Here is a 23247-nt window from a genome sequence, read left to right as displayed (position 1 = left end):
CACCACATATACAGGTTGGAACTGTATCTTGAACTTTTAGCAGTTTTAAAGTATTAAAGCATTGAACCACAATTGGGGAAGCATATATAATACAGCCATTATTAAATACACATAATAAACAGAAAAGTCAAAACAACACAGAAGTTTCTTAAAAATTAAAACACTGTGCTCACTGAAATGAAATTACCTGAAAACTAGAACTATTGCTAATATTGCTAAAGGGTGAGTAGCAAACATTTTAAGTAAACTATTTTTTAGTCTAATAATACACGGCAGGGAAGAAGATAATAATAACCGTGAACATTTACATAGTACTTATTACATGCCTAGTGATGTTTTAAGAACTTTATTGATACTGCCTCATTCTTTCAACAACTCTATGAGGTAGGCAGCAGTTAGAAACTCCTTTTATAAAGGAGGAATTTTAACCCCAGATAGGTTAAGTAACCTGCCCAAGATGCCCCAGTAGAACCCAGATTCTAACACACACAGTCTGGGTCAAGAGCCCAGACTGTTTCAGTTGCCCGATAAATATTATTTCATGTATGCTTTTTTAAAAAAAGTTTTATTGGAGTATAGTTGACTTACAGTGTTGTGTTAGTTTCAGGTGTGCAGCAAAGTGAATCAGTTACACATATATATATTTCATGTACTCTTGATAGTGACCTTCAGAGGTAGATTTACCTGCTCATTCTAGAGATGGAGAAACTAGATGCAGGACTTGCTCAGGTCCTGCGTGTAGGGAGTGGTACAGGCTGGATTTGACCCAGGTCACTCTGAGACCATGCAGTTGGGGTTCCTTACCTTAATACAACACCGTCTCCCAGAAAATAGCTAAGAGCTGAACTGTGCAGTACACATGTTAAGTGGTAAAGGAATTCAGAAACAGAGGAGACTGACAGAGGCTGGAATAGTCAGGGAAAAGAGGTGAAATAACCAGGGACAAAAGACAGGATCTGAAAGGAAGAACGGAAGAGAAAGGGCAACTTGAGCAAGAGGGGCGAAGGCTGGAGGATGAATTGGGACGCCCTCTGTGGGGAATGTTCAGGAGATTTCGTACTGGTTCGTGGGCTTTTATTGTCTGTCCTGTTCTTCTGGTAATTGTCTTCTGGATTTTATTTTGACACATATTAATTATGTGGCTTCCTGTCTCTTCCCCTGAATAGATTCTCTTCCTGTGAGTTGATATCAAGCTGTAGTTTCTAAAAACCAGGGAACTTATCTTGTTCAGTTTTGATTCCTAGCCTATAAGGACTTAACATATATTTGTTGATATTGGTTGAATTGCTGGTTTGGACCTGTTCTAGACTTTTAGATAAGGCTTCTTACATTCATGGGGTCATGTCAGCCTCTTCCTTTCAACCATGTCCCTTCCACCAGCATTGAAACTCACTCAAGTCTCCCCTCTCTGAAACAAAAGCAATGGATGTAAAACAAAAGCAACAACTGTTTCCTCAGCTACACTCTTCCATCTAAGTGCTGCTTTATTTTTCTCTTTTCCCCCACAGTCAAATGCCTTGAGTTTTTGACACCTGCCTATCCAGCTCTCTTCTCACCTCCCACTTATTCCACTGCCTACTCCTATCTGGTGTCTACTCCAAATGAACAATGGACAATAAAATTCTCTAACTACCCTCCAATTTATAACAGGAACGGGTTTTTTTCAGTCCTCATCTTACTTGACTTCCCTCAGAAGCAACTTTGGACAGTTGATGCCTCTCTTCCTGGAGCACTTTTAAGTTAGGTATGGTATAGGTATGGTACCCGGTTCTCCTTTTCTCCCCCATCTTTGACTACTTTCTCTTCCCCTCCTTGCCTCATCTTCCTCTACCAGCCTTAAGATGTTGCTTTTAATTAAGACTCTATTGCTCTTTATGTAATCTAATCAGCACCAACAATACATACTTATTGCATTAATGAATGGACAAACAACCTAATGCCTTCCTTGGGCTGAGCCCTAAGAAAATCCATTTCTTTATCCTTCTGCTGACTGTTTCATTTAACTTTTTTCCTATGCTATTCCTGAATTTTCTACATCTTGCTAAACTCTCTACTTGGTCCCTTTCCCAATTTATCCCTGAGCCTCAGCTAATCCAAGATCTATCCCTTGGTCTGTTAATTCAATTCCTGGCTCTGATGAAGTTATTTAACTTTGGACAATTTTGATAGTATGAATTCCCAGTAGACTTCATGGAGAGAGAAAAAACACTGCCGCTGAATTTGACAGTTGTTTGACATACCGTGAAACCAAATAAATAATTTGAAGGAAAGCTAGTGAATCATCTGGGGAGAGGTTCTGTAGAGTTCAAGGAAGCTTAGTATGTACTTTTCCCTCATGGAAAATATTGCACTGGTTTCCTGTAGATATCGTATTGCTGTGCTTTGTTTATTTGAGCTGAATTCTCCCACTTCTTATTTATTTAAACTGGTTGACAATGTTATTTTTGATCTTTGAGCGTATGAATTCTTAGTAATTTTCTTTTTTCTAGATTATCAACAGGATACATATTATAGTAGAAAAATTTGTAGGAAAAGAGAAGAAAAAAGATTAAAATTATTCTTAATTCCACCTTTCAGACATAACCAAACATGGGAATTTTCCATAGTAACATAATTATGTAAAAATACCCCTTATATGCTTCTGGCAAAAAAAATAGTTTAGATTTTTTTCTGTAACATAAACTAATAGAATCTTAAGAAGCTTTCTCATTTTATAATTCTTTTTTTTTTTTTTTAGTCCAGGGGTCTTTCTCTATAAAATACTAGTTTTAATTTAAACAAATCATTATAAATGATCTGAGTTTACAAAAATAGACCTTTTCTTTCCTCTTTCTCTTTCTTTTTTTTTTTTTTTTTTTCCAGGTGGGCTGGAAATTTACTATTCAACTGGCAAATCACATTATTGGGGGTAAAATTATAATTATGTCTGAGGTAAGAAAAAAATAATTCTCTGAAGCATGACTCATTTTAAAATTGAAAGAACCAAGGATAGAAGGAATTCAAGATCTGAGCACTCTTTTTAAATAATTAGGCTAAGTTCTACTCATAGTCAAAAGAAGAGCTTAACCCTCTGCTTTTCTCTAATGTTTTCATATTTTAGCTTCATTTCTTGGACCAGACTATGAACTCTCTGGGGTCAGGAGCTGTGTTAAGTCTTTTCTGGATCCCCACAGCGGTTTTCAGAGTGCTCTGTAAATGCATAATAAATATGGGCTTTTTGACGCCTCAAATCATATGCATCAGAGTAAATAATAATCTCATTTGTGTGCTCTACAAGTGACTTACAAAGGACCCTCACATCTTTTCTAATCTGGACTTCATGTCAATTCTCTGAAGTAGATACACTAGGTTATTCATTACTATTACAGCTTTAAAAGGGAAAATAAATATCTTGCAAACATGTTCATGATATAATTTTAAGTTAAATAATGTTTAATGTATAGCACAATATGATTTCAGCCGCCATACTATCAAAATATCATAGAAGAACATTGCATGGAAAAGACCCGAAATGTTAACAGCGTTTTTTTCTGGGTTGCAGAATAATGGATGCTTTTTATTTCCTCCTTATACTTGTCTGCATTCTTTATCCCCAGCACCCACTCACATGTAGGCATACACACACACACACACACACACCCTCTCCACAAATATCACTTGTTTTCAAAAGGAAGAATAACATTTTTACATAAAAAGAATTAAAAACAGAAGTAAACAGACTCCATTTTTAATCCTCTGGATTGAAACTTGAAAGCTGCTCATCCTTCAGGCAGCTCTGCTTGCCAATGTTGCGAAGGAAAAGTATAGAAAATAACATAGCATGCATCTGCCAAGACAGATTTGTGGTTGACATTTCTTCTGAAAAATGTCTCCATTAAAATAAGTAGCTGTTGGTGTTGTCTCCTGATTTAGTCATTTTGAAAAGTAATGAGTGGTTTTCGGAAGTGGATTTCTGCTTTCCCATGGAATCCATCACTTTGAATGGATATACCTTAGACATTATGAGCACATGATGAATTTATCACTGGGTATAGTCATCTTCCTAAAACATACTTGCATGATGTTGTTCACACAGTGAAGTACTCAACAAATGTAAGCTATTATTCATTATGAATATTTTGGACATTTTTTTTTTTTGTGGTACGCGGGCCTCTCACTGTTGTGGCCTCTCCCGTTGCGGAGCACAAGCTCTGGACGCGCAGGCTCAGCGGCCATGGCTCACGGGCCCAGCCGCTCCGCGGCATGTGGGATCTTCCCGGACCAGGGCACGAACCCGTGTCCTCTGCATCGGCAGGCGGACTCTCAACCACTGTGCCACTAGGGAAGCCCCTGGACATATTTTTATTAGACTTTTTCTAAGTGTTTTAGAGCTCGGACTATGCATTACACTAATAACTGCAGATGTCATTTTTTTAACCACCCATGTGATATGAATCCTTTATTCATATTATTTCTAACCTTAATTAATCTTGCAAGTCAGTTAACTCCAGCCCCATTTTACAGATGAGGATACTCCAGTTCAGAGAAGTTAAGAAACTTGCCAGGATTCAAACCCTGGTCTTTGTGACTTCAAAGCCAGGCTTTGGGGACTTCCCTGGTGATCCAGTGGTTAAGAATCCATGCTTCCACTGCAGGGGGCATGGGTTTGATCCCTGGTCAGGAACTAAGATCCCACATGCTGTGCGGTGTGGCCAAAAAAAAAAAAAAAAAAAGCAGCCTTTGGCCCATGATATCACACTATGTTTTGCTGAATGTCATATTTATCATTGAGTTCCTTGTAGTATTTTCCTAGCATGGGGTTCCTTTGAATATGTTAGAAATTGAGCAGGGTTTTTGAATGATCCAGGCATGAACAAATGTATGAAACCAGCAGCCCTACCTATCGTTCTTGGTGTCTGAGACCATCCTCAGGGAGGGAGAAAGGGGAAAGAAATCAAGGAAGAGATTTCCTTCCAAGTGAAAGCAAGCTTGGAAGAAGAAAAGAGAGAAGAAAGAAATCAACATCAAGAGTCTATAAAATAGCTTCTGAAGGGCTTTTACAGCTGGTGAGAGGTTTGGCAACGCTTCTTCCAGCTGGGTTCAATTTTTTTAGTTCATCATTTCACAGGAGCTGCAACAGTTACCTTAAAAAATGTCTCTGGATCACAGGAATTTTTATCTTGTCATAAATCTGATATAATAAAAGAATCAAGATAAGAAAGTAGCACAGCACATGTGGTTGCTATAGCATTAATAATACTTCTGGCCAGTGCAGGGGGCAATACCATCCAAATAATAATAATAACAGCCATGCCTGATTAGTGCTTTCTCTCTGCTAGGCACTGTATTGAATGCTTTAATTACCTTTTCTCCCTTAATCTTCACAACCTACCTAGGAGGTACGTAATATGAGATTCAGTTTTCCAATGTCGTAACTGAGGACCTGAGAGTTTCTGTAACTTGTGCAAGGCCAAGAGCTGGTTAAAGGCCTACAACCATGATCGGTTTGCCTCTGAGTTTTTAATCACTGGCCTTGTTTTTTTCTGTTGATAAATGGTGCTGTTTTCACTTGTCTGGCCATATTCATCTTTTTCTCTTTACGTCTCCAATCCAGTATGTGATTCGAGTGTTGGTTTAAATCTATGTTTCATTCAGTAAATATTTATTGAGCATCTACTACATGCCAGACAGTGTTCTAGGAGTTTGGGATATTAGTGGTAAAGAAATCACTCAAAATACTTTCCCTCATGGAACTTTTGCTTCAAACATTGCATATTCTTTCTAAAATTTGCATTATTTGAAGAATTCTAATTTACCTTATGAGAGTGTGGAACAACAAAGACAAATAATCAAAATCTGATATGCAATTTAAGAGTTAAATTTTGAATCAAGAGACCTAACACTTCAAAGGAAAACAAAGCATGTTTAGGACAATGTAAAGACTAGAATTCTTTTCTTTCTTTTTTTTTTTTGGCTGCATGGCTTGTGGGATTTTAGTTCCCCGAACAGGGATTGAACCTGGGTCCCTGGCAGTGAGAACACAGAGTCCTAACCACTGGACTGCCAGGAAATTCCTGTAGAATACTTAAAAGATGTAACCTAGGATTAACTGCAAAGATGTGAAAAAAGGTTTTCAAGGTGAAAGGTGTTTTTTGGCTTTGTTTTTGCTCCCTCCCCCCCATATATGGAATTATGGGCTCCAAGTTAGGTGCTAGAGATAAAATATTGAAGACAACAGTAAAGTGATACAAAAGAAAGTAGAGAGTGAAATTATAAAGACAGTAGAATTATAGTTGAAGGATACTAGAATCATAAAGAAGTAGAATTATAAAATAGGGTAATAACTGTCATGATAGGAATCAAAAGGGGTGTTGGAGATCTCATAGGTGGAGGCATCTGTCCCAGACAGAGTGGATTCCCAGAGGAAGCCATCTCGAGTGTGACAGCCCAGAGAGGTCAACGCAGTGGCGAAGATGATCAGGACTGCAGAGAGAGGGAAAAGCTCAGGCAACAGCCCCCAGCTCAAGAGAATGCAGTCTGTGAGCAACTACAAGTAGGAGAAAATAATTTGAGCCAACTGAAGTTTCCTATGTTTCTTCTCTTCTCTTCCAGTTTTTTTTTTTTTTTTTTTTTTTTTTTTTTTGCGGTACGCGGGCCTCTCACTGCTGTGGCCTCTCCCATCGCGGAGCACAGGCTCCGGACGCGCAGGCCCAGCGGCCATGGCTCACGGGCCCAGCCGCTCCGCGGCATGCGGGATCCTCCCGGTCCGGGGCACGAACCCGTGTGCCCTGCATCGGCAAGCGGACTCTCAACCACTGCGCCACCAGGGAAGCCCTCTTCCAGTTTTAAAGCAGAGCTATCATTTCACAGAACATGGAGTAGAGCAGTGCCATTATGGAATTGTCTACCCATACAATTTTAGGAAATTAATTAATTGATATTGTTAATAACAAATTTCAGTGTTTTAGAAATTCAGATGGAATTGATGAAATTAAAATGCAATCAGAAGCTGCAGTCATCCAACATTGCTAATAGAGCCAAGAGGATTGCACCCGAGGCTTTAAGGTCTTCTGAGAGAGGGTTTAGTTGGAAATTACTACTGAATTCAGTTGTAAGGGATCATATAATCTTTTGGGATTTCTGTCAGAATGAATTTATCATGAACATATGAACTCTAAAGCCGTGGTAGAAAAACTAAAAATAAACATTATCAAGTATGTACCAAATGATGGCCATGTCTGTATTCACATTTTTAAGCAGAAGTTTCAGGATAGAAGAAAAATCACATTTCCCATTGCATAACAATCTCAATATCTTCAAACTAGATTTTCTGGTAAGAAACAAGATTCTTGGGACTTCCCTGGTGGTCCAGTTCATAAGACTCTGTGCTCCCAATGCAGGGGGCCCAGGTTTGATCCCTGGTCGGGGAACTAGATCCCTCATGCATGCTGCAATTAAGAGCCGTCATGCTGCAACTAAGAAGCAACTAAATTGGGAGATTGGGATTGACATACATACACTATTGATACGATGTATAAAATAATTAACTAATGAGAACCTACTGTATAGCACTGGGAACTCTACTCAATGCTCTGGGTGACCTAAATGGGAAGGAAATCCAGAAAAGAGGAGATATATGTAAACATATTGCTGATTCACTCTGCTGTACAGTAGAAACTAACAATATTGTGAAGCAACTATACTCCAATGACATTTTTTTAAATAAATAAATTAATTTTTTTAAAAAAAGAAGCAACTAAGAAGTCCCCATGCCACAACTAAAAATCCAGCATGCTGCAACTAAGACCTGGCTCAGCTAAAATAAATAAATGGATAATAAAATAAGTAAATAAATATTTAAAAAAAGAAACAAGATTCTTAAAAAAAAATCCATTGTTTCTTTTTTTCTTCCTTGATCCTGAATTTGACAGCAATTGTAGAAATTGTTTGAAGCAATACTTAGTATTTTCTGAGAAATCTCTCAAGGTTGCTGACACCTTCAAGTAATCTGTGAATTGGCAACGGTTAGAGGCCAGACCATAGGGGAAAGCATGAATTTTTGAAAGCCTGAGTTTAAAACACTACTGAAAAGCTACTTATCCAATCCAAATGAATGAAGTCTAAACAAGGTCTTGTTACCACTAAACTTATTAGAACTAACTCATTCAATGCAACTCATAACTTAATGCATTAATTCAACAAATATTGATATTTTAAAGCACTCTGTGTATCTGGTACTGTTTTGGCTGCACAGTCCCTGCTAAGCTGGTTACTGAAGAGAACAGCTACAACTTATGCACACCCAGGTTTCTTTTCTACAGACATCCTTTTAAATTCAGGGTTGTTTTGCTACTTCATATAGAAGATCTGAAGGCCAGAAATCAATGTCTTCATTAATATTTGAGTACCCCCTATTAACTAGAAATCTCAAAACAATTGCTTAAAAAAAAATTGATGAATGAGTAGATTTTTAAGTTTATTTGATACTGTGTGCAATTAAATTCCTAAATTAAGGAGGGGGCAATCAACAAGAAATTAGAATGGTTAATACAAAATTTCTTTTATTTCCTCACTCCTTCCCTGGCTGTTCAGCCTTTGATTCAGTCTTTTCTGTCCACCTCTTTCTGTTTCCAATCCTGAACTTGGTAATGACTAGGACCCCTCACTCAGTAATTTCAAATGTCTGATTACTTCCTTGAATGCGTGGAGTAAGCTCCATAGATTGTCCAGAGTGTTTGGACTTCATTCAGTCCCACAGGAGTTACCATCGAGAAGGCAGAGGCAATTTGCCCCACCTTGCAGCCCTTTGTGCATCCTTCTATCATCATAATGGTCAGATGCTTTGAGGCCACTCGTTTATCCCCTCTCTCCCCCTTTCCACCTGAGCTCCTTCAGAGCAGGGGCATGTCTGCATATCTGTCTATGCATCACCTGCTAGGTCAGGGTAAACGAGGTGGAGGCACCACCCTTGGGACTGAGGCTTCCAGAGGCTGGCTAGGTGAGAGGAAGGATGAGAGGTGAGCCAGTCACAGCAGATGAGACAACAGCACGTGCTGAGTCTGAAGGGTGATGCAGGGCAGACCGGAGACGGAAGAGTAATGTCAGAGTGAGACACAAAGTGGGTGAGGCAAGAGTCAGGCTGTACCGTTTAGGATTTATCTGAGAAAGGATAGCAAAGCTCTTGTCTTTACCTGAAATCAGCTAAGTTAGCTATAACACCTGGCACATCCAAGGCACTAAATAATTTTAATACCTACCTAACAGGGTTGAGTGATTAAAAGTGGTAAAGATTAAAAGAGGTAAAGAGCTGGCATAGCATTTGATCTAGTATGTTAGTCCTTCTCCATTTCTCCTAGAATTAGATTTCTCAGTCAATAACATCTTGTCATTCCCATTACTATGGCTTTATCAATATCTTTCCTGACTGTCTTGAGAGGGAGGCTAACTCTTTTCTTGGCTGCAAGTCTGGCTCAATCCCTTGTTATTAACTGAGTGGACTCTGAGACAGGACCTATTTCAAACCTCAGCACCCTCATTTACTGGCTCTGGCATTTATGGTATGTTCCTGAACATCTCTGAACCTGTTCCTTTCATTAAACTTTAAGGATGATTGTGAGACTTGGATATAAAGTGGATAAAGGTCCTGGAATATTAAAAGTACTTACTGAAATGTAGCTATTACGAAGCACAGACACTTTCTACTCAAACTATTTTGGACAGAATTCGTAGCAAATGTATTTCCCAATATCTTTTTAAACCAAGAAAATGGAATTTTTTTAAACCTTGTAGTGGTTATTGCAGGTTGGTTTATTTAACATTTGTCCTAACTCTTTTCCTTTGCTTTCCTCTACATCAGAGGCTGGGAAGCTAAATAATTCATTTCACAGCCTCCCTTGAAGGCAGGGGGAAACCTGTGACCTAGTTATGACTGATGAGACCTAAGTGTGAGTCAATGAGGGAGACAGAGGGGATTTATGGGAAAGCTCTTGCTTTCTTTGCAAAGGGTAATAGATATGGTTACCCAGCCTTTTGCCCTAACCTCTTTGTCCTATTTGGAATTCTGGATTTGATGACTAGAGCAGCAGCAGCCATTTTGCTACAATGAAGAAACACGTCAAATAGGGTGGAACAGAAAGATAGAAGGAGCATGGTTCCTTGATGACACCATTAAGTCACTGTACTAGCCTTAGATCATCCATCTCTCTACTTATTTTTACACAAGTCAAATAAACCTGTTTGTTTAAGCCATAGTTATTCGGCTATTCCGTTGCTTGTAATCAAACATATCGTTAACAGGTACAAACCTTATATTTTTTATTATAACTGACTACTGTGCAGTGGTTTAATGGAACTATATCCTCATATCTGTAAAATGTATAGGGCTCTCTGCCATGAAAATAAATGGTTCCAAATATATCTATAAGTTTTTACTAAATTTATTAATTTATTTACTCAATGAGTTATTTTGAAACAACTATTTGTGGAAAGAATAATTGGAAATTCAATGGACTCTGCTGTCTCTTTGCTTGGATTTTAATGTCACTTTACAATGCTTTAGCTAATCACAATCCTTAGTACATTAGTTTTCTTTTCCCATCCTCTTTTCTTTCAACTTTGCCATGAATGCTGTCCAAATAAGAAGTGAAAATAATTAAATTGGTAAAATGTATGTTATATCTCATATGCAGGTGATTTATGAGTGCTATTCTTCCTCAGGCACTTTTTTGGTTACTCCCACGTTTGTGGTTGGTTCCAGATGGTTGTAGGTTCTGCCCCATGGAGAAGTAAAACCCTGTGGCACCCACAGTCACTATCCCAGCTTAGGTCGTTATCAAATCCCTTCCAGATGATTGCTCCATTCAATGTTTTACACACAGCTATGCGCTTATATTTCCAGTTGGCTCATTCCCTTGCTCAGAGCCTTTAAAGCTCACTCCTGCCCATAGAATAACCCTTCCTCCTTAGCTGAGCACTTCAGGGCCTTCCTCATTTTGATCTCAGCACATCTGTCCCCCTTCCTTTCTAATTCTCACTACTTCGTCATATACCCTCCCCACCTTGTGTCTGTTCATGTCTGCTTATAATGCCCTTCCTTTCCATTTCTGGGTTCTCTTTCCCAACCCACAAGTGCCATTGTTTCTAGGAAAGTCTTTCTTAATCTTTCCAGGAGTAAGTCACTTCCCTGCTCCTGACTCTTCCTGGGCTATTACACCTCTGTGTGTGACACTTACCCCCTCCTGTACTATATTCAAGTTATTTATGTTTACGTTATTGCCTGCACACAAACTCCATGAAGGCAGATCTACCTCCATATCATCTTTCTATTCTCTACAGTGCCTGATGTGGTCCCTTTGTTTGACATGCAATAGGCCCTCGATAAAACTGTTTGAATGGATGACTATAAAAGGACTGTCATAATGGGGAAGATGAATTATAAACCTTCAAGTATATAAGGATAGGGTTTTGCTTGAAGCAGAACTGCAGCCATGGTTTTACATTTGATTTGTAGAACTGAACAAGATCAGAAATGATGGGTAGTGTAGATAAACAAAAATACAAGGCTCAATAACTGGCCATTCCCAGTAAAATTTTCTTCTTGTAATGTGTGCTCAGATTAATCAATTTTATGAATTATCTTAATTATTTTACATCTGTTATCTAGTAAAATTACTTTTTGAAAAAACTCTCAGTGTAATGCACCAACAGAATTAATTTTCTCATTTATTCTTTTCAAAGAAACATAAGCGATTACAGCTGAATAGAGGTGCTTATCAAATGATAAATGCTTGAAGAAAGCAGTAATGGGCTTTCTCTTCAAGATCCAGAGTGCATAAGTGTCATGTTTCAATGAAGGGACAACATAGCAATCACAGGTGCTGCCTCTGGGGTCAGCGCTCTGCGTCTGGGCCAAGGCTCTACTGCTCTTATGGGATACTGGGCCAGCTACACTTTGGTGTGCTTCAGCTTTCTCATTTACAAAATGGAGATGATAATAATATAAGACTCATAGAGATCTGGTGAGGATTAAGGACCTACCACATGTGAAGCATTTTGAATAGTACCAAGCACATATTAAGCACTTATAAATTGTTAGCTATTGTTTTTTGACACCATCTATTCATAATATATTCTTGTATTTTCCTCACTGGTAAGTCTTAAATGCCTGTTCTTTTTCTTTTCTTTTGTCTTCTTTTTTATTTTTGGTCACTTAATTTAGCTATAGTGTCTCTATTTAAAAATATTGATCAATTCCAATTAGTTTCATCTGAAACAGAAAGAATTTAGTCCAAGAACTTTACAAAAAATATTATTTTCTTACTCATGTTTCTGATAAGTCTCAGTATAAAATATTAAAATAAATTAAGATCTAATTCTGGAAGTGTGGAATGTTCACTGACACTATTTTTTTTTAAATTTAATCAATCTATTTATTTTTGGCTGTGTTGGGTCTTTGTTGCTGTGCACGGGCTTTCTCTAGTTGTGGCGAGCAGGGCCTACTCTTCATTGCGGTGCGTGGGCTTATTGCGGTGGTCTCTCTCGTTGCAGAGCACGGGCTCTAGGTGCATGCGCTTCAGTAGATGTGGCACGTGGGCTCAGTAATTGTGGCTCGCAGGCTTAGTTGCTCCACGGCATGTGGGATCTTCCTGGACCAGGGCTCGAACCTGCGTCCCCTGCATTGGCAGGTGGATTCTTAACCACTGAGCCACCAGGGAAGCCCTTGCTGACACTATTATCATAATTATTGTTCTGATCAGAGAGCTTCTCCTGGAGAAGTGACCAGCTGAAAATGTGTGTGTGTGTGTGTGTGTGTGTGTGTGTGTGTGTACATTTTCCTGTCAAGAACTGAAGAGTTGAAACAAGAGTTTACAAGAAGCTGTTAGTGTGACATGACATTCAGCTACCAACTATCTACTAATCTGCTTTATTTTACTTAAAAAAAATTATAAATAAAGACAAGCTATTGTAGAAGGCAGCCCCAGGCCTTAAACTAAAGTATTCTTAGGTAGACTTGTCAATAATAGTTCTTGGAATTGGGATTTTCTTAATGTGAATTTTCCACATGTGTTCACTTGAATATTATCTTGATTTTATCCATACTACTTATTTCATGGTAGGACCCATCATGTAAGGACCCTAGTTTATACTTTAGCTGATTAAAGAGTAGTGCATAGAGCTTTTTGGACTCTATTTCATGGGTATTTGTAATAATAAAATCAGCAGAAAAATATCTTATATCCTTTTGGGGATGGAACCATGTTCATTCTTTAAGTTTGTCCTCATTTTTCCTGTAAACATCTGTATGAAACATCACAATGAGTGTATTGCATTTCTTGGTGTGAGAGCTCTTCTCATCAGGCACCGACGATAGGTTTGCCATGTGGTTGGCATCAATTTCCCACTTTGAAAGGAGCTGCATTCTCTGAGCCATTTAGTTTGCTCTCTGACAGTAGAGTATGGATAGGTCTGATACTGAGTGAGCTTTGGGTATGGAAAAGTTGTGAGTCAGGGTGCTTGCTTGATACTAAGACAGAACGACAGAATTAGCTGTAAATACAGTATCTGCTTGTTCTCCCTTTTGTTTTGATGCTGTTTAGGAACCAGCATAATTTGCCCCAGAATGTGGATGTTACTTTGCTACAAGTAGGTTGCCACTTTATGAGCAAATAGTGATCTCTCAGTGCTTTTATTTTCCTTTCTATATATAAAAGATCCGAGAATGAAACTGGTATCATAATTGTATTTTAGTTTTTAGAGCCCACAATAATGACAGTTATGAAAGTAATCAGATTCACTTTTCAATTTAGTTCTGGATATTTTAAAGCCAGGATACAAAGGTCTGTGTCACTAGGTAAATTAAATGGGTCCCACTGACTAATACACAGAGATGGTACCCTCCTAAAGTAGGCCATGGTACTTTTTCTAGGGCAGCACTGTCTTGCCAGCTTTGCACACAGTAGGATTTGATAAATACTTGTTGCCCAGACAGTGTGATTCCTTATAAGCTGCTTTTAAGTCAAGCCAAAAATGGATATTTCTCATGTTTCTTTGGGGTGCTTCACATTGAGGCTCTATCAGTATTAGGTTTGATGCCAGAAAGTACTGTCAACTAGATTTAAAATACTTTGAATTAAAAAATTTATTTATTTCTCTATTTATTTTTACAGTAGGTCCTTGTTGGTTATCTATTTTATTTTTTAAATATATTTTTTCCTTTGTCTTTTAAAAAATACTTATTTATTTATTTAGGCTGCACCAGGTCTTAGTTGCAGCACGTGGGATCTTTAGTTGTGGCATGCATGTGGGATCTAGTTCCCTGACCAGGGATCGAACCTGAGCCCCCTGCATTAGGAGCACAGAGTCTTATGCTCTGGACCACCAGGGAAGTTGCATGGTTATCTATTTAAAATATAGCAGTGTGTGCATGTCAATCCCAAACTTTCAATCTATCCCTCCCTCCAACTCCCCCCGGTAACCATAAGTTCATTCTCTAAGTCTGTGAGTCTGTTCTGTTTTGGAAATAATTTCATCTGTATGAAAAAGTACTTTGAATTTAAAACAATTCAGAGGGCCATATATCCAGGTGCACGTATATACCATCATCACCCAAGCAAATATCTTACAGAATACCCCCATAGACTTTCCCATTTATTAACCTTTGAAAACTTCTCCCTGAATATTTTCTATCTTAATTACTAAATCCACCAAATAGGAATTAGTGGGGGCTTTTGGTTACATAATAATGAATGCTTAAACAGCATATAATCAGTGATGGTATATAAAGGAAATATAGCTTCATTATGTTACATATTACAGATTTATCAACCTCAAGCATTGGGATGCAATAACAGAATTTTCCTCCTAGTAATTTTAGGAGTATGGGTTTGTCTGAGTAAACTGTTATCGGGTATTTTCATTGCCTTTCTTCTGTTTATGTGGGCTGCTGAATTTACAGAGGGCTTGTGCTGTTTAGATTTCTTTCCTACCACCCCATGCAGTGATGCTAGTGGAGATGGCGATAATTAACCAATGGCTGTGCACTGGGAGTTTAGGGATAAGTGTACTTGTATTTAAAATCCTAGTGTTGATGCCTATGAAAACTGAAGTTAATTAAGAAATAATTATTCAGCAGTTCTGTCTAAATTAACTTTTACTATTCCTGTTTATTTTCCCTCTGGCTAGGAGTGCCTGGTGGGATGGGAATTACATAGTTTCAGTGGTAAATTTGAAATACATCATGGGCGCATTCTCAAATTTGAAGGAAGTCATAGGGGCAAATTAAGTAAATGTAGTGCTAATGGGGTTATCTGAGGGGCTCAGGGACAATGCCTGGTGAATCACTAATAGTGTGGTTTTGACAAGGATGTGTTTTCTATGCCAGGGGTTCCCCAGTACTGATGCCAGTTTATGAAGAAGTGTTCCCTAATCCATAACAAAATGACAAAAATAAGGCAAATGTTAGGAATTTTTCTTATAGTCAAACAGATTTGTTTAGAGACTTTATTTGGAGCTATGCTATTCCTAATTTTTTTGTGCTAAAAATATCCCTTTCAAACAATGGCAATAATAGATTTTTTTTCCTTTCTAATGCCCTCATTTAGTAAAATTTTTTTAAAAGTCAACTTGGGAAATGCAAATTAAAACAAGCTACTACTACAGACCTACTAGAATGGCCAAAATCTGGAACACTGACAACACCAAATGTGTTACTGGTGAGAATGCAAAATGACACAGCCACTTTGGAAGACAGTTCGGCAGTTTCTTTCAAAACTACACACACTCTTACCCGCAAACATGCTCCTTGGTATTTATTGAAATGAACTGAAAACTTATGTCCACACAAAAATCTGTACACGGATATTTACAGCAGCTTTATTCATAATTGCAAAAACTTGGAAGCCACCAAGATGCCCTTCAGTAGGTGAATAGATAAACTGTGGTATATCCAGACAATGGAATGTTATTTAGTGCTCCAAAAAATGAGCTATCAAGCCATTGGGGGAAATTGAAATGAAAGAAGCCAATCTGAAAAGGCTATATAGATTCCAACTATATGACATTTTGGAAAAGGTAAAACTATGAAGACAGTAAAAAGATCAGTGGTTGCCAGGAGCCAGGCTGGGGGATGTGGATGGGTGAGGGATGAACAAGCAGAGCACAGAGGTATTTAAGGGCAGTGAAAATACTCTATATGATATTGTAATGATGGATACATGTCACTGTACATTTGTCCAAAAGCATAGCATGTACCACACCAAGTGTGAACCCTAAGGTAAACTATGAGCTTTGAGAGATTATGATGTGTCAATATAGGTTCATTGACTGTAACAAATATAACACTCTGGTGGAGGATGTTGATAATGGGAGAGGCCATTCATGTGTAGGGGCAGGAAGAATACAAGAAATCTCTGTATCCTGCATTCAGTTTTGCTGTGGGCCTAAAACTGCTCTAAAAAAATAAAGTCTTAAAAAAAAAACCCAACTTCATCTTAGCCCCATTAAAATTTTTTTCCTGATCTATTAATTACTGAAATTAGGGAATCACTGGCCTATGTGGCCTTGTTATATGCTAAGATGGTTTATAATTAGTCCCTCACCTGCTTCCCTAGGAAAATTGGTGTTGGTGAACAAGAAGTAATCCTGTTTTAACATCTTTCACATTTCCTGGCTGAAGAGATCCAGTCAGTTAATCAGAGTATTAGTTAGTAGGCCTCTTCATACATCCTATGACTCTAGCTTACTTCTCATTTTTAAGTTATGCTTCTCTTGCTTCCTCCTATAAAAAGTCCAGAAGAAAAATGACCATCAGCTTACTTCACAGTCTAAAACTAAATGTGGACCTTCACTGATTGTCATCCACATTAGGTAGTGTTTGTTCAATGCACATGAGTGTGCAACCATTTCCCTGGTAAGTTGAATGTTGTTCCAGCTGAGTGGAATATCCAATGGAACATGCATTCCGGAAAATAATAACATAAACACTACATCTTACCCTATTATTTTTCAAGCATTTAAATGACGCTTTTCTTAAAAATATAAACAAAACAGCATATATTTTTTAAAGAGTTCATCAAGCTTGTAAAGACTTGACCTGTTTCAACTAATAATATTTCTTTTTTTTTTCTTGGCCATGCTGCACGGCTTGTGGAATTTTAAGTTCCCTGACCAGGGATCGAACAAGGGCCCTCCACAGTGAGAGCACAAGAGTATTAACCACTGGACCACAAGGGAATTAGCACTATTTCTTTAAAAAGGGTTCCACCTTGTGAAGATGACTAAAACAAAGACTAAATAAAATAAAATAAAGATAAAAAATTATCTCTAAGCAGACACATTATTGGGGTTTTTATACAGTTTCACGAAGTCCAAGAGCTCCAAAATGTCATGAGACATAGCTCACTCAGGAAGACCAAATACATAGCTTTCCTAGTCCCAGGAATACTAAAACAAACTTCAAAGAAAAACTGATAAACTTTGGGAAGTCACAGCATCCTAATCTTTAATTAGGAGCAAAAAACTGTAAAAGACATGATGAGCTATTACATGCAACCTATGGTAAGTTAAAAAACAACATACAAGCTTGTCTGAAAAGATTCTATGAAGTCCCTAACATACTAGCCTTGTGATTTCCTATCATTTAATTCATACTTGCATGGATGACTGTATACAGACAAGTATTAGAAAAGAATAAAAGTGAAGCAGTCCATGTGATGGGAACCATGTCAATAAGATACAGTATTCAGGCAACAGCCTGTTTCCCTGGCTATTTTGATTAGGTTTTCTCTTCAAACTGGATTTGTTCTTCAGTCAAATCTGCCAACCAATACAGTTAATGTTGAAGTGAAAAAGAAAAAAGAACGGGTTGACATCTGTTACAATTCAGCTACCATATTGACACATACCCATTATACAGCTTGATTACACGGGTGATAAAGAAGTCAAAGAAAACACTGGGACAATTTTCTAACTGATTAACAGACACTTTTAAAGAAAAAAAGAGAATTTGGGGAAAAGTGTTTAAAATCTAAATTCTTCATTTTGCACTTATCTATGGGAGAAAAGGCAACAGAGTACCCTCCAAGAGCACGGATTTGTGAGTGGTAATTGTAGGTTCCAAAAATGGTCATTAGAGGTGGAAGGAAGAAAAAGGAGGAAATACGAAAATTACAAAATAATTTCAATCACTTATATTTCACTTACAACATACCTGGCACCGTTCTAAGCACTTGATATCCACTTACTCCACACAATTACACTGAGGTAGGACCGATAATTACACCTACTGCATGGGTCGGGCATCTGAGTCACAGACAAGATAAGTAACCTTCAGGAGGTCACACGGGTGGTAGGTGATGCAGCAGGAATCTGGACCAGGCAATGTGGCTACATGGTGCATCCGAACCACGACCTCTGCACTGCCATCGTCTGCCAGGCTACATGCATTCTCTCATTTCACCCATACAACATTATGCGGTCGGTAACATCATCTCCAAGTTATAGATAGAGACTGAGTCCTAGAGCACCATGAATTTATTAAACAGCAGTAGAGCTGAGATTCCAGGTGAAGGGTTTCAGACTCTAAATCCCTAGGGAAGAGGAGCACCAAGATAAAGTTTCTCACCTGGACTGAGAGGTATGTGGTCTCTGTGGTCTTTAAGAACCTCACACCAAAATCAATGATGAATCCTACTCGCGGGCGGAGAGAGTCTGTTCTACTCACTACGGGGCATTCCTGTAGTGCACGACATATATGTGAGGCTCCCCTGTACATTCTCCTTTACAACAGTCATCACACTTAATAACTCATTGTTTAATATCTGTTTCCCCATAGACTGCAAGCTCTGTTCATTTACTGGCAACGTACTGCATACCAGAGTGGCACTGTTCTAGGAGTTTGAAGTGTGTCAGGAAATAAAATAAAGATCCTTACCTTTTGCTTATTTAGCATTGCACCTCTAGCACCTAGCAGAGGGTCTGGCACCCACTGGTTCTCAATACATATTTACTGAATGAATAAATGAATCAATTAGGAGGGGCAGGTAGAAGAAAAAGAAAAAAAAATTACAGAGAAAAGGAAATATTGGGGTTTAATCTATTAACTCCCAGAGTTTTATTAAAATCTTAATATGTTTTTGATTAATCAGGTTAACCGTTTTAATAATTTAATGCATCATTAAAAGCAGAAATGCTACCAAGTATATTTTAATTCCCAGAGCGACCTATGATCCAGGTTCTGAAGAAGGTCATGTGCTTCAGAATACTGCACTCACTCTTTTGTCAGATTAAAATTTCCAGTGACATTTCCCAGAGCTTAGCCTGTGTTTGTGTTCACCGAATTTCAAAAGGTGACATTTGAAAGTCACCTTTCAAGTCACCTTTGCAAGTCTTCTCCCAGTAATTAGAGGCATTTATCTTAAAGCTCATCGGGGTTTAGCAGGGAGCTTACAGGCTGTCATACGCATTGTTATTGACTCCCTGAATTAGAGGCAATGGCATTTCACCTCCATGCAAAATATTAGTAGATTAACAGTCCCTACTCTGCATTCATTTGGGAAATATCTTCTTCTTGTGATGATGAACGTGACAAGCAGGGAGTAATCAGAGACACTCTGGTAATACCTTTAAGCCTTGCAAACATCAGTTAAACCTCTGGCTCTGCAGCTTGCAGTTGGGCTTTGGTCTGTAGGGTAAATTTCTATTTTTATGACACGACACAGAAGTCAGCATTGCTAATTTCCAGGAGAAACAATCAACAACCCCAACAAAAAAGAGCCAGAGAAACATCCACCCTGATTTTCTTGAATCTTTCATATCACTCAATGTCTCTTTTAGACCATAAATGGACTCTGGCATTGTGAACAGCTTTCAGGTCAGATTTATAATTCTCTGACATGACAACTTTGACTCAAAGGGCAAATTCTAATAAATATTTCTTTATAGTGCTAAAAAGACTGCAAAGAGATTATTATTCAAATGTCATTGACTGTCTCTTTCAATCTAAGGGCATTTTAGCCTAATGAAGAGATTTTTAACACAGTAATTGTTAGGTCATAGGAGCTCTGTGGATGGGCTTCATAGATTTATCTAAAATTTATGGAAAGCATCTTATGTGCATTTTATTGGGATGGGCATGTATCACTTTCATCAGATTCTCCACAGCTTGTAGCCCCACTAGACAAGAATCTCTGGTCTCGTGAGAAGAGCTAAGGGCTGAAGGGAGGGTTGTGCTGAGGTCTGCTACCACCACAGAGCACCCCGAGCTGCTTTGGTTTTAGTGTCTTCTTCTGCAAAATGCCTCAGCTGGCCAATGATCCTCTGTCTCCTCTATTCCATAATTGAATCTCTGATGTGTGGGGATCATAAATTTGGCTGAGTTTTCACCTCCAGCTTCCTGTATTCTAATAACTGTACTAACTAGTGATTCAGCTTCATATCCTTCTTTGGCACATTCAGTATCATTAACCACAAAACAAACTATTTATGAACAAAGTTAATATTTGCATTGTATTGATGGAGCAGAAAGATTGATGCCTTCCATTTTGAGACAATATCACTTCTTTATGACAAGTCAAATCCTTAATAACTTTTTGGGCCATCAGAATCTCATTTCTTTATGTGGTAACCTATGATAAAGTCTAACTTACAATTTAAGTCTAATATAACACTGTATCAATTCTGTTTATAAGCCTATCAATTTTATTAGGTTTTCAAAGACAGAAGAGTTGAGAAACTGGGCCAATATTGCTTAAAATGATCAAAAAATTATTTAAAAATACTTTAAAATTTGGGGGCCACAGAATTCTAGCCAAGGTTAAAATTTATCATTTTTTGTAAAATCAATTAAACTAAAGTGAAAGTGTTTTTACCATCATGGCTTAATAAAGGCAAATCAGGTCAAAATTACCAATTATTTTTCATTGGATGTCCACCCAAGAAAAGTCACTTTTTTAAGGTAAAAGTATTTCTAAATGAGAAGAACATAGGATAATTAGAAATCTGAAAGATCGTTCTTGTACTAGACATGTAAAGTATATCTAACTTACTGTCATGATGAGCCCCTTTTCCTGGAAGTATTTAACCAATGGAGCAGCGTTCTGCTTGAAGTTCATTAGTCTCCTTTGGGTAGCTTTCAAATTGTCATCAGGCCGCCCCTGTTGCTCTGCACGCTTCAGTAATCTTTCTTTGAGCCTCTGATTGGTACAGGCCAGGAACACCACCAAGTCGGGAGTACAGATCTGTGGAGAGCATCAAACAAGTAGACAGGCATTCAACATACCAACCAATGTGAGTGTGGGCAGTGGCATTTCTCTCTTCTGGGTCTGTGGAGGCTGCCATATTTTTGACCCTCTATGTTTTTGCCAGCATATTTCCAGGGCTATGGCTCCACACAAGGCCAGGAGGAGCTATTGCTATTACAGTCCATGTAAATGGTATACTTCAACTCACAGAGTCATGTACAGTGGTCCTCCAAATTTCTGGAAAATACTTTTTGTCTATGCTCAAATAAGTTTTCAAGTTTCAGGTTAAGATCAATATAGGCCAAACTCTGCCAAAGGTAGATGTGACCTGTTTAGAGGGGAAATGACTATTGAGCTACAGATATTCTCTACAGTAAACAAGTACTGCTGCTATTATTACTACGTGCTGCCTTTTTAAAAGTATGTACTGTATGCCAGGCCCAGTGCTAAGTTATTTCCTTGTGCTGTTGCTAAACTTTACAACAATCTGCAAGGTAAATATTATCTCCATTTTAAAGATGAGCAAACTGAGGCTCTGAGAAATTAAGTACTTGTCTGAGGTCACATGGTCAGTAAGGTCAAAGGTGATATTTGAACCCAGGCCTGTCTGGTCTTTGGTCTGTGTTCCCTCCACTATTACAAAGAATCAAATAGCTCAAAGGCCTTCATAAATTTCTGCAAATACCAAGGAATAAAATAAAAAGAACCTATGAACTAAACAGTTTTTATTTAACTCAATTAGAACTAGTAATGTATGTAAAAGATAACATGATCATTTAAAGTGAATGTACTTTCTTGTTGAAAATGAGACAAGAAAAAGAGGCAGTTTTGCATAGCGCTTTAAAGAAATGATCTCCAAAAATTTTTTATTGTATCCTCACATTAGTATATTATTTGAACATCTACCTCAATAAATATATACTTATTAAATTATAAATTATGCATGAATATATGATAGCCATGTACTACCATACTAATATATTGTATGTATTACATATGTACATACATACATATGTATGTAATATATTGTATAATAGTATGTATGTTGTAAAATACACACAAAAATACAATTTTAAAAGGATGACATATGATAATAGTAATTTTAACATTTTCTTCCCACACTACAGTGGTTTGCACTGTGCACTCTTGAGACCACTGGTTAGAAAGTGGACCCTGGAGTCTGGGAAACATGGATTACAGTTCTTGCCCTAGGATTTATCAGCTGAGCTATGGGCATATGGCTTAACTTTACTAAGCCTCCATATCTTCATCTGTCAAAAGAGATACATGAACCTCCTCCCTGAGTTATTATAAAGGTTAAATAAGATCAACACAAACTTGATCAATGGTAGGTGCTCAACGAGTTTTAGCCATGTTTACTATCTCTTGGTTTTCATGATTCTATATTGTCCTGGTTCTCATTTAACTTTTTGTTCTGTATTTTTTTTTTCTCTTTGCTCAAATTTTTTTCCTTAAAAATGTAACACTCACAAATAATGATGTTTATGAGCCTTAGATAATGTTTTGTTTTGGTTTTCCCTCTCCAGGTTCTTGTTCTCTCAGCTCCCTTCCACTGTTCTGGTTTCAACCATCTATCTTTTGTTGATGGATTCCAAATGTACATTTTCAGCACTGACTTTCAACAGCACTTATGTCCTATATTATCAAATGCTTATATGACGGCTCTACCTGAAAGTCTTTTTTTTTAAAGTTTTTTTGATGTGGATCATTTTAAAAGTCTTTATTGAATTTGTTACAACATTGCTTCTGTTTTTATGTTGTGGTTTTTTGGCCGTGAGGCATGTGGGATCTTAGCTCCCCAACCAGGGATTGAACCCACAACCCCTGCACTGGAAGGCAAAGCCTTAACCACTGGACTGCCAGGGAAGCCCTGAAAGTCTTAATATTACCTGTGACTCAGCAAGGCCAAATCAGTTCCAGCACCTTTTTACCTGAATGAAATTCCCATCTTGCTTATATATGTATTTGTTTATTTATTTATTTTTATGGTAACAACACTACTTTCCTGAGT

The 23247-nt window shown here is 37.9% G+C and overlaps 1 protein-coding gene across 6 annotated transcripts in view; it reads right to left on the bottom strand.

Moving 5' to 3' along the window:
- Window positions 1-23247, bottom strand: part of AK5 (adenylate kinase 5) — a gene marked incomplete at both ends in the record, with an annotated part of 246350 nt that overhangs the window by 172208 nt on the left and 50895 nt on the right. For all 6 annotated transcript variants that reach the window (XM_079727384.1, XM_079727385.1, XM_079727388.1 and 3 more), the window contains one exon: window positions 21021-21212. In XM_079727384.1, coding sequence (XP_079583510.1) covers window positions 21021-21212 — 192 coding nt within the window. The remainder of the gene's footprint in view (window positions 1-21020; window positions 21213-23247) is intronic.

The sequence above is a fragment of the Hyperoodon ampullatus genome (assembly GCF_949752795.1).
Source record: "Hyperoodon ampullatus genome assembly, chromosome: 2".
In the NCBI taxonomy this organism is placed as follows: domain Eukaryota; kingdom Metazoa; phylum Chordata; class Mammalia; order Artiodactyla; family Ziphiidae; genus Hyperoodon; species Hyperoodon ampullatus.
This window is presented reverse-complemented; position numbering and strand designations above follow the sequence as displayed.